Raw genomic sequence first — 14,447 nt, forward strand, 5'->3', positions numbered from 1 at the left:
GGAGAAGTGGGACGTAGGGCATGGATCTACCCCTGCGCATTTCCCCAGATGTGTGAAATGATGCTGGGTAGACTCTACACACCTCATACTCTTAGGTTTGAGAAATACAGTTTCGTTTAAGTTGTCCCAATCCTAAAGACTCAGGATAGAAGTGGCACACAGTGCCACTACAGAGGAGGTGTTAGAAACCTGCCCTTTTGGAGGGGCCTGGCACAAATAAGCTGGTCCCTCCCACCAAAAGCATCTTGAAGTATGCTTTTATCTACACCATTATAAGGTCCAGAGAAACTGGAATCAAATGAGGAAACAGAAAGCCAAAAAAGGAGTTGATGAGAAAGAAAATTAAAGGTTCTACTTGCTCAGGGATATAGATGTGAACCAAGGTCATCCTTCAAAGAGAAGGTGGAGGACAGATGCGAAGTTCCACAGTAATGGTCCCTACATGCAGGGCTGGAGGAGGACGATGAGGGAAAATTTCTGAGTTTCCCCTTGGCAAAGGTGAGAGAAAGATGCTCCCTTTTTATCTAATGCTGAGGCAGGTGTCCCCTGCTGATACTATTTTTAACTAGAAGCTAGAGAGGTCATTTTATGATTAAGAACATTTCAACATGTATTTTTTTTTTTTAAATCAGGCTGGCTTCTTGGTCCCTATAAGACTGAGGAGACAGAGCCTCAGCTAGGCTGATAATACATACACTGTGTGTGTTTAATAAATAGGAAAGGTGGAAACCAAACACGAATGCTTAGTAGGCAAGAGGGTCTTTAACAAAGCCTAGTAAAGGATGCCCTAGAATGAAGGGTAGTAGCTTCCTATTTTCTATCATACATTGGTGTACTGTGAAACTTATTTCATTAAATTAATATTTATTGAGTGAAAGTGGGTTTTTAGGTATACAGCTGCTAAAATCTCTACGGTAGGAAGGATGAAAGTAAATAAATGGGAAGTAATGTCAATAGAAAAATTCAAGAGATAATCTACATTGCCATAAAAAAAGATAAAATGGGTATAATACTTACCTCACAGGGTTGTTGTGAGGACTGAATGACAGGATGTATTTGCATCTGGCACACAATATGTGCTCCATAAATGTTAGTTTCTTTTCTTTCCCCTTTCCTATCCTAGAATCTTTCATGTAGTTTTCATTTAAAGTCTAACGTGGCCAAGAAGAAAACCTTGGTTAATCATACATGCCAAAAAGCAATGGATGTTCAAGTGCCACATGACTAAAATGCTGAAGTCATCATTTTTGTGTGAGCTGCTGGATGAGGATAGTAGTCGTCCACTACTGCAGAATACTGAAACTGTGATGGTGGCAATTTAACTGAACATGTGATCTGTGATTTCAAAGACTACTTACTCGGTGCTCTCAGAAGGACACCTAAGGCAAGATGACTGGCAGCTGAATTATTTTGTAAGAGTTAAAATCCCGATGGAGTCATGATGAATCATCCAACTAAATAATGATTCTTACACCTGTAGGAATACCACAATGACTAGTCAGAATTTAAATGGGTGGTAAGTGGCAGTAGAGAGAAGGGAGGTTGAGTGGTTTGGCACAAAATGATAAAGTCTCATGGAATCTCATTGCTTCTTGGCTGTTCATTTGAGTCAAATTTACATAGTATTTATTTATTCAAATATATATTGTTAAAATTGAGCATTAACTGAGCAGAATTATATTGTACTAGGTGTTGAATAAAAGAAATATCTTTTGATCACAGTCTACAGAGTAAGACATTATATACATATTTGTGTGAACATTCATAAATTACACATTATATTTAAGTACTATGAAGAAAAGTATAGGATAGTAGAAGGGAGTATAAAACAGAGGAGCAGCCTGAACATATGGCATTTAAACTGAGACTTTAGGGATGGCCGAGTAAGCCTGACAGACTGAGGAGAGGCTTCCAGGGCTACATGTGTGAAAATTCCGGAGCAAGAAACTTTGTGGAACTGAAAAGAGGCAAGTGGGATGGGAGCATAGTGGGGTAAGAGGAAATTGGAATATAATGAAATTGTTCTTTCATACTGTATGTTAGTATTTGTTTTTGGAAAAGGGAAAGAAAAGACAATTGTTATATTCAATTTTTACCTATAATTTTGTTTTTCTTGGTTCAAGTCTGGAAAACTGGATAAACTAATTGCTTATTCTAAGAAAATTGGGTCCTGGCCATGGACAATGATGTCGGGATTGACTGTGGAAGTCAGGGGGAGGGGGCAAAGGGGGAAAACTAGGCAACTCTAATGGCATAAACAGTAATAAAATGTACACACACACACATAAAAAAAAAAAAGAAATAAAATTAGATCTTTTCCTCACTTGGCCAGGCTTTCTCCAAAAGAGAGATTATATTTCTGACATTTTTGATTTATCAGCTTTACCAGGTATTTCCAGAATTTGGTCTTTTTATTAAGTGTTTAACCATTTCTGGCACATAGGGAGACCTTTTATAAAACTCATTATATAATATTTTATAAATTTTAAATCACTTTCCATGCATTATCTCATTTGATGCTCTCAACAATTCTATGAGGTTGGCAAAGTCGATTGCAATATATTCATTAGGTTGATGAACAAACAAGCTTAGAGACAGTGACTTAACCAAGGTAAGTGCTGGGAATGAATCCCAGGTCTTCTGACTGCCACTCTTTTTACTAAATCCCACTGAAGGCTAAACGTCATCAATGGACAGGACTACTCTGTATGTTGGTAAAAGAAGGATGATCAATGCTAGATGAAATACAGACTTTCTGTAAAAGCTCTCTTTATTGTTCCCCATCCTTCAAAGTCCATCCCATACAGGAGCATGCCCCACTTCCCCAATTTAATTCTCTCTGGTAAGAAGTGTGGGCTACACCATTTGATCATTTTTTTTAAATATTCAATTTTATGTTTTTTAACTTTTATTGTATTTTTTCCATTACCATTTAACCCCTTCTTCCCCCTGCAATCACCACGCTGTTGTCCACATCCAGGAGTCCTTGCTCAGTCCCTCCACCTCCTAACCTTGCCCCCCATCACAATAGCTGTCATCCTGCTCTCTGAGTTTGTCTACATTTTGCTTGTTAGTTCAGTTTGTTCATTAGATTCAACATGTAAGCAAAATAATACGGTATTTGTCTTTTCTCTGACTGGCTTATTTCACCTAGCATAATGCTCTCCGGGTCCATTCATGTTGTCTCAAAGGGTAATATTTTCTTCTTCTTTACTGCCAAGTAGTATTCCGTTGTGCAAATGTCCCACAGTTGTTTTATCCACTCATCTACTAATGGACACTTGGACTGCTTCCATATCTTGGCGATTGAAAACAGTGCTGCAATGAATTTAGGGGTGCTTATATTCTTTTGAATTAGTATTTTGTGTATCTTTGGATATATTTCCAGAAGTGGGATCACTGAGTCAAATGGCAGATCCATTTTGTATTTTGGGGGGTATCTCCACACTGCTTTCCGAAGTGGCTGCACCAGTCTGCATTCCTCCCAACAGCGCAGCAGGGGTCCCCTTTTCTCCACAGCCTCACCAGCACTTGTTTGTTGATTTATTGATGATGGCCATTCTGACAGGTTTGAGTTGGTATCTCATCGTGGTTTTAATTTGCTTCTCTCTGATGATTAGTGACATTGAGGATCTTTTCATATGTCTATTGGCCATCTGTGTATCCTCTTTGGAGAAATGTCTATTCAGGTCTTTTGCCCATTTTTTAATTGGATTTTTTGTGGTAGTAAGTTTTATAAGTTCTTTATAAATTTTGGATAGTAACCCCTTATAAGATGTACTGGTGACTGTGTTCTCCCATTTTGTGGGTTGTCTTTTTATTTTGTTAATGGTCTCCTTTGCTGTGCAAAAACTTTTTAGTTTAATGTAGCCCCCTCTATTTTTTCTTTTGTTTTCCTTGTCTGGGGAGATACAGAGGTTAAAATACTGCTATGAGCAATGTCCGAGATTTTACTGCCTATGTTTTGTTCTAGGATTTTTATGGTTTTGAGTCTAACATTTAAGTCCCACCAGTTAAAGGCCGATAATACCACACCCAACTCACACTGACAGAAGAATGAGACCGGGAAAGCAGATGCGACTTGCAAAACTCAGTTCTAATCCCATAAAAAACGCTATCATATTTCCACATTTCCGTGCTTTACTACACTGTGATTTACTTAATTTTGAAAATAACACGCTTCTATCCCTAGTTCCGCCAAGTTTAAGTCGCTGCTGCCCTTTCTGCGCCGGCCTTCAGGACACTGAGAAGCCCACACTCCGTCCCCGCTTTCCTTTGGGGACCAGGGAGGGAGGAGAGGCGAGCCCGCAGTGACGCCATCATCCTGGGCCACTGACGTCACTGCTAGGCGCCCAGTGGCACGTTTGTCGAGCCTTCGGCGGGCTTTCTGCGGGCAAAAATGGCTATGGCTAGCGATTTCTACCTGCGCTACTATGTCGGGCACAAGGGCAAGTTTGGACACGAGTTTCTGGAGTTCGAGTTCCGGCCCGACGGTGAGCGGAGGGGCCGGCGTCGGGCGAGCTCCCCGGCGGCCTGGCGTGCGAGTGGTCCCGGGGGAGCTGAGGCCACTGCTTCAGGCGAAGGAAATAGGCGCGTGAGAATACAAGGGGCATGAACTGGTTTTGTGAGTAAAAGGGAATTCAGAAAAGCCAATCCTGGCAGTTAGGAAAGTTGAACCTACGGTAATTAGCATCCTGGAGTCAGCTCACCAGACAGGTCCTTAGAGGACTAGTTTATCGACCTAATACTACCCCATTTTAAGGAACATCCCCAACATGTGATGGTCTGGTGGATGCCTAAAATCTTCCGGTGGCCAGTAACCATCGGGCCACCCATTCATCCATTTATTCACGCAGGCGTTGTACGTAAGGCAGCAGAAACGAGTAAGACCCGCCCTGAAGAGGCGAGGCCAAAATGTAGACAAATGAGTGTATTGTGTTTTGGATCCTGAAGTACAGCCGTTCTCCCAGGCTTGCAGTAGGAATACAAAGAAGGGGTGTGGTTTGTTCTGCGTGAAGGAGTGGGGAAGGCTTCCTAGAGAAGGTGACAGTTGAAATGACTCTTGAAATAGATCTTTTCGTAGCTGTTTTTTTTTTTTAATGCATATTATGTGTTGGGCAACATGTAAATGCAAAAAATCGAGGATACAGTATTTAATTTCCCGCAAGGAAGTATGTCTTGATGGGTCACACAGACTAGAAACTAACCGTAGGTCAGTAGGGATATTAGTGTTAAGTGCTATGTCCATGTTTTGGACAAAGTTCTATGAGAGCATGAGAGAAAAATTAGGCGAGGATCACCTAGTAGGAAAGGGGAAGAGTATCAGGCATTTCAGGCAGAACTCAAGGGAAGGGCAGCCCTGCGCTTACTTAGAAACTGTAATCACCTTATTCTCCTTCCTTCTCCCCATGTTTCTTCTAAATTTAGTTAAGGAACCAATGTATGTGAATTCTCCCTCTGTTCTTTTTATATGTGATATTGTTTTTAGTGCCTTTGCCTTAGAATAATTTTCAGCTTTTAGCCATTCACATAAATTAAGTAGTCTAATATTATCAGAGAAATTTCATGCCGGACCAGTGGTTCTCATCCATTTATCTGCCTCCACACAATCCACACACTTCTATCAGTACCAGTGAGTCACAAAGGCAGTGATTCCTAAGGGGCTCACCTCATTAGGTTTACCTGTCATTTTAGAGTATCAGGACCACGTTACATGTGTACCTGAGTAACTGATTAGCCTTGAGGAGAAGCATGCATCGGGGAGTACAAAGTCATGGTCGATTAAAATGAAATATTAACAAACTGGTCAACTTTTATGTAGAAGCAGCACATAGTTTGTATGCTTCCTAATCACAATTCTAAAATATTAGTATTGCCATGGTATTATACATACATTAATTTGAAGGAAAATCATTAAAAGAGAATATTTTGGAGTAATGGGGAAAGCATGAATATTGGAAGAAGGTGGGTCTAGATCTGAATCTTGTGTGACCCTGGGCAAGTTACTTAACTGTGTTTTCTTAACCATGGATAAGTTGGGGAGTAAAAACTCCCTGTTAAGTTTGTTTAACTGATTAGATTAAATGTCCTGGGCTAATCAGCACCAATATAGACATAAACATGAACTTTAAAAGAAATGTTTGTTACTTTTCCAGATCCCCTGCCTTGTTGAGGACGTAACTTAAGAAAATGGGCCTTGAAAATGGCCTTCCCATTATACCGAAGTCATGGAATATTTAAAAAATGTATTGAATATTTAAAAATTATTATTTATTATTATATCAAAGGCATGGGATATTTTAAAAGTTGCCTAACTTCAACTGCAGCCAACTTACCAGCAAATTTTTGATTGTCTACATTCTAGCATTGGTCTTATGCTAGGAGGAAAGGAAAATTAATATAAGTTGTAGTATAAAATGGACTATCTTCAAAATTGCTTACGATGTCATTTCTTTATTTTTTTTTTTTAGCAGTTTTTGCTGTTATAGATTGAATTTTTTTCCACTCCCCACAGGAAAGCTTAGATATGCCAACAACAGCAATTATAAAAATGATGTAATGATCAGAAAAGAGGTAAGTTCTTTTGGAATGTCTGATTTTTTACAGTTATCCATTTTTCTCATGTCTGTGTTGAATTTAAAAAAGTGCATATATGGCTGTATTGTAAAGAAGAAGCCAATTTGTAGATTGAAAAGGGATTCTATTTAAATTAGATATAATTGTAGTATCTGTAACAATAAAAGAAGAAATCTGAATATAAGTTGTAGTTCTACATTTGAACATATCACTTTATAATTAATTTGCCTTTTTGCTCTACTCACTACTTAAAACAGTACTCATGATTTAAGCATAGTAAGAATTTTGAATCAATGGCTTAAAAGTTAGGGATGAGAAAATGTTAAGATCACTATGATGTGTACTTGCATTTGTGTCTGTTCATCTCATAGATTTTTTTGTCATTACTATTAATCACTTAAAGAGATTTGAGTTCCATGTTACCAAGACAGAATACAGGATTTTAAAAGGGGGCTAAGTGATGTAAAGAGAGAAAAATATATATTAAAGGAAAGGGCAAGAGAGTAAAGAAAAATCATAAGATAGATGACTGATTCCTTTCCATCGTACTTTGGAATCAGAATTAAATTTTTCTGTGATACTCTCTTTGAATATTTGGGGTTTGTAATTCTGTTTAATCACTTCTTTCTGAGTTGTGAGAAACAGGCATTTTGAAATTTTTATTATAACTTATTTTCAGGCTTATGTACACAAGAGTGTCATGGAAGAACTGAAGAGAATTATTGATGACAGCGAAATTACAAAAGAGGATGATGCTTTGTGGCCTCCCCCTGACAGGGTTGGCCGACAGGTTTGTATTTAGTGTCTTTAAATGCATAAATATTAAAATTGTTAACATGATTATGTTTTTCCTTATTTATTTATAATAGATACTCACTGGTTTCCTAATTTTCCATTAGTAGGTATCTAGTAAATACTTTCTTTTTCTTAGCCTTATGCTACCTACCTCTTAGTAATAAAGGAGTCAGTGCATAGCTCTAAATTTAGCTATCTTTCTGAATTGTCTTTTGGAGCCACCGCAGCCAGGGTTAGGATGTTTTCACACTGTTGTAATTTCTATTATATGTTAATTTTATTAGGAATAAGTATAGATAACTGTTAAATCGAGACTCAGGGTTCTCTTTGACTATGTAAATTTAGTTTTTCCAAATTTATAATTTTGAGAACTCTTATTTGCATCCTTGCCCCAGAGAGGAATTTGGTAGGTGTCTTTGTTCAAATTGACCACTGCTTTTGCCTCTTATATTCTCCTCAGAGCAATTGCTGTATCTTAGAGGGCTTCCAAAGAGCTCTGAAGGCTAATTTCACTCAATAGAGAGTTTGATTTCTGACATGGGCCTTTTGAACTCTGGGAGAAAAGAGGTATGACCCTTGGAGAAAGAAACATTTAATTCCACTTTTGTTTGCCTGAGGAGTATACTTTGTAACACCTTCTATGACTAGAGGAAAATGTGAAGAAAACAGATGTTGACCTTTTGTAGCAGTAACTTTTCCATTTAAAGAAACATTATTTAGGAAATCAAAGGTAAATAGGTAACATTACTTATGCATTGTAAATGCTTTTAAAAGTAACCTCAGTTCTGTTTGTTTTATGTGTATGTACATATGTACATTTGTATTAAAAAACTCAGGGAGAATCCAGTATTTCATTTAGCCACTTGACAATGTGGTCATGCTTCTTAGAGAGGATTAGGCATGCTGCAGAAATTGTTTGTTGGTCTTTAAATTAAAGATTTTACAATTGCTTGAGAACCTTAATTATGCATTTTGCGTGTGCCATAAACTATGCATAATTAGGTCTTCTGATCAATTATGTGCTAAGACTGTCTTGAATGGCACCTGTTATTTAACCTGAAAAATTACCACAGGTATAGCCTCTTAATTGTTGGTTTCAGGTTTGCAGATAAATATAGAGAAAAATTGGTACACTAAGTACAGCACATTGGGAACATCTATGTTATATTATGCCTATTTTACTAGTTCTTAATTTAATGTTTTATGAAGTAAAAGTGTGTCAGTCTTTTAGTCTTATAGTCCAGGACTCAAATATCAGTACCATCACCTATTGGTGGTTGTAAATATAAACAAAATTTCCTGAACTTTCTGACTCTTGGGTTTCATGGTTGTAAAAGCAGGCTAATAAAATCTATTTGACAAGTATATTTTAAGGATTACAGGTAATATTTGTAAATTCCCTAGCAGCAGGGCCTGACATATAGTAGGGACTGAAGTGGCACTATTATTAATATTACATTTTGTGAGTCTGGTAAAAAGGATAATGTGTTTTTATTTACTTTATTAAAATTGGCTTATACCCATATTATTTTTACAACATTGTGCCTCAAAGTGATTCCTTTAATTTTTACTGATATTTTAAAAAACATTTATGTGTCACTCATAAGTATGTCATTCGTTTTATAGTGTCTTTTTATACCTGGAGAGTAGTTTTGGTTAGCTGTCATATTGGGGATTCCTGCGTAGATGATGCAGTTTTTATTTTTTTGTTTTATAGACACAGTTTATATTTAACATATTAATCCCCCCCCCCCGCCATTACTGTTAGAAAACGCGCAGCTAAAATTGGGACCCCTTACTAGCAAGAACAGAGATATCTCTGGGATGGATTTTTATATTAATGACATTTCTCTGTTTTTTTGCAGGAGCTTGAAATTGTAATTGGAGATGAGCACATTTCTTTTACTACATCAAAAATAGGTTCTCTTATTGATGTAAATCAGTCAAAGTGAGTATGTTAAAGCATTTTTATTAAATTGATAAAATTTATTAGAGAAGTTCATTTTAGAGCTGTAGATAGTTTAATTATTTCATTGGCACCCTATCAGTTTATTATGCAGATGTAATTCTGATTTTTATGTCATTAAGGACTTGCTGCCAAAGAAGGTAGAAATGTATTTATTGATCCGCCCCCCCCCCCCAAAATCTGAACCTGACAAAATGAATAATAACGCCCAAAATTTTATTAGCTACTTTTTGTAAAAATCTCGGCATTGCCACAAAATTTAAAAGAAATCCCTGTCAGATAGCACCCTCATAACCCCACATCGCATCATTCTCCTCCTTGGATTTAATCTTCAAATACACGGAAAATTCCAGTTGGCTTATGGCTTTAGCTATGTATACCTTTCCAAGTTCTGTGTCCCTGTAGCACATGCCTTTGTCATTTCTGGAAAGTCTCCCTGCCTCCAGTTCTTCCTTTACACCTTTTCCCTTTAAAATGTCCCCATAGTGTCCTTTTTTTAATCACTAAATTTTAATAACTTGTTAGCTTTACTGGTTTGAATAGAAGCTCCATGGGAACCTCGTGTATCTCCAAAATTAGCAGTGTGCCCAGCACATAAGAGGTGCTTTATGAATATTTATTAGAGGAAAGGAGAGAGGAATGAATGCCTAATAACTATGGGGTATAAGAGGCTAAGTTCAAAAAGACTGACCAGATACTTTTAAACTATCAAATTTATTTTCCCACAGTTGGTAAAGATGTGGCATTCATTTCCTACTGGGATTATAGATTGGTACAATGTGTTTTTAGAAAGCATTTTGATAATTTGCTTCAAAAACTATTAATATTTCATTAGTCTTTTCACTTATCTTCACTCTAGGAATTTTTTTCTGAGTGTCTGTTCTGTGGAAATAGTCTCAAGTAATGAAAAAGCTTTATCATTTAAAAAGATGGTCATTAAAGCCTTATTTATAATTGGAAAAATATCCAAATGTCTAACAAATAGAGAATTGTTAAATTAAGAATTATTTGTGGATTTTTTTTTTAATGTAATGGAAAAACAAATGTTAAAAGGGGTCCAGGGAATAATTTTAATTATTAAAAAAAAGAGGAACACCAAAATTTAGTTATTCTGTGAGAAGTGACATTATATAGTATGAATATAATTTTTTCTATCTTTATAATTTTATCTGCTTTATACATTTTTGTGATGCATAGCTGTTTATAAGAAAGTAAACACTTTAAATATGAGATGAATACTAGTGAATAAAATATATTTTTTTACAGAAAAGTTAGAGATGGTATCATGGACTCCTTTAACTTGTTTTAGATTTTGTTTTGTTTTAGGAATTAATTTATAGAATTATGTTGTTGCAAAAAAGTAACTTTTACCTTTTTTAAATTTCAGGGATCCTGAAGGCCTTCGAGTATTTTACTATTTGGTACAGGATTTGAAATGTTTAGTTTTTAGTCTTATTGGATTACATTTCAAGATTAAACCAATCTAAATTATATGTTTTTTGAAACTCTTTTTATATTTAATTAAGGGATTGGTAAGGCAGGTTATTTGTCATTTACAATGTCGGGATTTTTATGTATGTGAAGCAAACAAATTTTTTTGTATGCAAATTGAAAATAGGAGAACACATAAGTAGGCTTAATTGTTATCGTCACTTGTGTCCAAGCAGGTTGGGCAGTCCCCACACACATGAAATTTGTAAATAAAAGACACCTTTTGTTGAAATTTTGCGCCAATAAAACTGACCAAAGCCTGAAAGCCTGGAGGGAGAGTGCCTTTTTTCAGGAGGCTATGCCCCCTATCACTTTAAAGGTAATAAAGAAACTGTTGTAGGAGGTCTGTGCTATGGCAGAAATTCTTCCAGGTAGAAATATGTAGCCAGAATAAAGCAATTGTAGCTCTTCCTTTATTTCTTTCATACCTGATGGGATTTAATTTTTTGGTAATTATAGAGGTTGTTTACAGAAGGTTCTGGATTTTTTACATTTATCGCAGACTCCTCAGGGGTTATTTACATTGAAATGTTTTTGTTAGAAGCGGTGATTTCCTGAAGGATGACAAAGGTAAAATCAGTACCCCAAGTTAGGCACACTTTTTATTGTGCCCTTATTCCTTATTTCATAAATATATATTTTGTGTATCCTTTGGAACTAAATAAGTTCTCAGCTTAAAAAGTTACTTAAAATTTAGGCTTAAATGTGTCTATATTTACATATTTTAACTCCTAATGAGCACAGGTCCCATTGATATTTCTCAGTTCCCTTCAATCTGAGTTCCCCTCAGATCAGTTCCCTGTTTACCTCTGATAGACTTGACCTTTCATTATTTCTCCTGTTACTCTTCAGCCTGAACCCCCACTCTTAAGAATGTTTAAAGTCCTGGTAGTATAATCCACTTGCCCCAGGGATGAGTCAGGTCTGACTTTAGGGTGAAAGAATTAGTCTTCGCAGTTTTGACAGGACTCCTGAGCAGCTAGACTAGAGCAGCTCTGTCCAGTAAACTTCTCTGAGATTATTGCGTGCTCTGTCTATGCAATCCAAAAAGGTAGCCACTCGCTATTGCGTGTGGCTACTGAGTACCTGAGATTTGTCAAGTGTAACTGAGTTTAGTAGTCCTATTTAATTAGGAAACACTTTTTTCCAGCATTGTATTGTGAAAACTTTCAAACATAGAATTGTAAAATGAACATCCATATGCCAATGTAGATTCTATAATTGACTTTTTTTTACTGTAATAAGTCTTAAATCATATTCCTGTTGTTGATTTTTCGCTTAAAGGTAGAATAACTAGTATAAATGGTGCCAATAGACCACTTTTTTTTAGTGCTACTTAATTTTATTTAAATTTAGACAGTCACATGTGGCTTGTGGCTACCCTTTGGACCGTGTGGCTCCAGAGCATGGCTTGGTAGCCTCTTTGCCATGGAGGGCTCTCTGATCCTTTACGCTGCATGAAAATGCATGGCCATCTTTTCACAGATGCCATGGGAAGTCCCCTGATCTCCACTGTGCAAGACTACACTGTCATCGCCTTCAGGTCCCGTATTGTGAAAATAAACATTTCTGTTCAAGTTGTAGACCTTGATGGATTCGCAGGATAAAATCATGTTATAACTCTCTTACACTTAGGTGTCAGGAAAAAGAAGAAATCACTCTTTGAACTTCTGTGGGACCACAATTTTTGGTTGCTCTTCAAAATAACCTTTAGTCTGTAGCTCCTGTTGAATGAAATGATCCACTCAAGACTGAGCATGGTGGGAGAGAAATAATTCTTCGATTAAAAAAACCGTTAGGATATTAACTGTTTGTTCCATTTGTGATTTCCCCGTAGTGCTGATTTATTTATTATGCTCTATCCCCACTGCCTACTAAGTTCTTATATTTGGCCCTGAAACCTGGAGAAACATCACATGAGTTATTAGGATAGATGTTTTATATTGTCTCTGATTTCTTATACTTTGTTTGAACTGGCTCTTACTTGATTTTAAGCTGCTGGTAGACAATGATCATAAAAAATTAAATTTTGTGCAGCACTAGTTCTACGAGAAATGATGTTTATAGCACTCAAGTCAGTGGATGCATGTCCCCAGCTGCATGTCCCATTGATGCGGGGGTACTCTGCGCAGAGTCCCCTGGGTTGCTGTGGGTGGAGGAGGATAGAATAAGCCGTTCCAGACACTTTGCAGTCTGCCAGGAAAAGCGGGTGGCGATTCCCTCTAGTGGAGAATGCCCTGAGCCCTTCTCTTGAAATGGCTTACTGAGAACTGATGTGCACAGGGGTATACAGCTGCATGCAAAGCTCATCATTATCAAAATGCTATGTTTACAGAAAACAGATCACAGATAACAATTGAAGGAACACAGAGATTGGCCTCAGGTCAGGGTCTGGTAGGCAGGGTAGTGACCATTTGGCCCTGAAACCTGGAGAAACCGCATTCTATGCTCGAACCCCAAACATCAGTACTCATTAACTCAAGGGCATTCTTAGCAAAGCCGGTTTCATAGGATTTAATACATTCCTTTTCCAGGCTTTATTGCCCCCCAGGAACTGCCTGACCCAGATCAGGGCTATACATGTCTCTAGTATTATTTTAAGCCAGAGCCAGGTGGGTGAAGCAGAGCAGCCAAGAGATAAGGAGAGTTCTTTGAAATAGAATGAGGACTCCGGCCATGACAAAGCCGAGTGAGGGTCTCTGCCTCTTTTCTGGGTCCCCCAAGTCCTTCCGTGATGACCCCCATGAGACCGTGCCTGTCTCAGGTTTTCCCCTGCCAACATGGGGTCTTACCCGTCACTGATTAACCAGCCATCCTCTGGGGCCAAGCAGGGTGATGTGAGGAGGCAGGGGCTGCCCCCTGCCACGGGGACAGGTTTTGTCTCCTTTGTGGCCTATTTTTCCAAGGCTCCTTGCTCAGCTCCAGCCTTGGGGCTCTCTCACCTGTTGGCGACGCTAAGGTCCCTGGTCAGGTGGGATGGTTCTCAACATCCCATAATGCAGAGACTACTTGCAACAAGCAAGCATCTGTTCCAGGTGTTGGTTCAGTACACCATCCCTCTTGCTCCTTCGTGGGGTAGAGTGTCACTACCCAGCACGAGCACAGTCTTTTCCATATCATAGGTGCTTTGTAAAAGTTTATTCAACTGGTTGTCTTGTAGTTACTGCCTTCAGATTATTTGTCTTTGTAGCTTAGTCTGAGATGGAAGATACTCATTTCCGTTGCTATGGAAGCCTTTCAAGTACCATGAATTTTGTATATATACATATTCATACTGCAAAGTCGTATATTCGAACACATTGGATAAAGCTGTGTCTTGAATGTGACCCAATCAGAACGTGATCCTGATTCCTCATGTATAGTCTTGAGTATAACACTTTAACCTTGATCAGCCTGAAAACATGAGTTGTGCGGTAAGTTCTACCACTGATCCATATGAATTTTTTTAAAAGACTTTTTTAGAGCAGTTTCAGGTTCACAGCCAAATTGAGAAATTTCCCCCAGACCCTCTGCCCCTACCCATGCATATTCTCCATTATCCACATCTCCCACCAGAGTGATACAGTTGTTACAATTGATGAACTTTCATTGGCACATAATCATCCAAAGCCCATAGATT

The 14,447-nt window shown here is 37.8% G+C and overlaps 1 protein-coding gene across 2 annotated transcripts; it reads left to right on the forward strand.

The window, feature by feature from the left end:
- Positions 1–4,333: 4,333 nt before the first annotated feature.
- MAGOHB (mago homolog B, exon junction complex subunit) lies at positions 4,334–11,086 on the forward strand. Of its 2 annotated transcripts, none has more exons than XM_054590937.1 (5): positions 4,334–4,493; positions 6,515–6,573; positions 7,256–7,366; positions 9,237–9,319; positions 10,725–11,086. In XM_054590937.1, the coding sequence occupies exons 1-5, from the start codon at positions 4,400–4,402 to the stop codon at positions 10,822–10,824; spliced, it is 447 nt and encodes a 148-aa protein (XP_054446912.1). In that variant the 5' UTR covers positions 4,334–4,399; the 3' UTR covers positions 10,825–11,086. The 2 variants fall into 2 exon arrangements, with proteins under 2 accessions (XP_054446912.1, XP_054446913.1); XM_054590938.1 differs by having other exon boundaries at positions 4,448–4,493; positions 6,471–6,573.
- The last annotated feature ends 3,361 nt before the right edge of the window (positions 11,087–14,447 follow it).

Source organism: Pteronotus mesoamericanus, unplaced genomic scaffold, assembly GCF_021234165.1.
Source record: "Pteronotus mesoamericanus isolate MK-2021 breed Mesoamerican mustached bat unplaced genomic scaffold, CSHL_Meso_final scaffold_21, whole genome shotgun sequence".
NCBI classification, from domain to species: domain Eukaryota; kingdom Metazoa; phylum Chordata; class Mammalia; order Chiroptera; family Mormoopidae; genus Pteronotus; species Pteronotus mesoamericanus.

Excerpts from the sequence above, each read along its gene's own strand:
- MAGOHB (XM_054590937.1), top strand. The coding sequence starts at position 4,400 with ATGGCTATGGCTAGCGATTTCTACCTGCGCTACTATGTCGGGCACAAG. Across the intron at positions 6,574-7,255 it reads ATGTAATGATCAGAAAAGAG|GCTTATGTACACAAGAGTGT; the intron begins GTAAGTTCTTTT and ends ACTTATTTTCAG. Across the intron at positions 9,320-10,724 it reads ATTGATGTAAATCAGTCAAA|GGATCCTGAAGGCCTTCGAG; the intron begins GTGAGTATGTTA and ends TTTAAATTTCAG.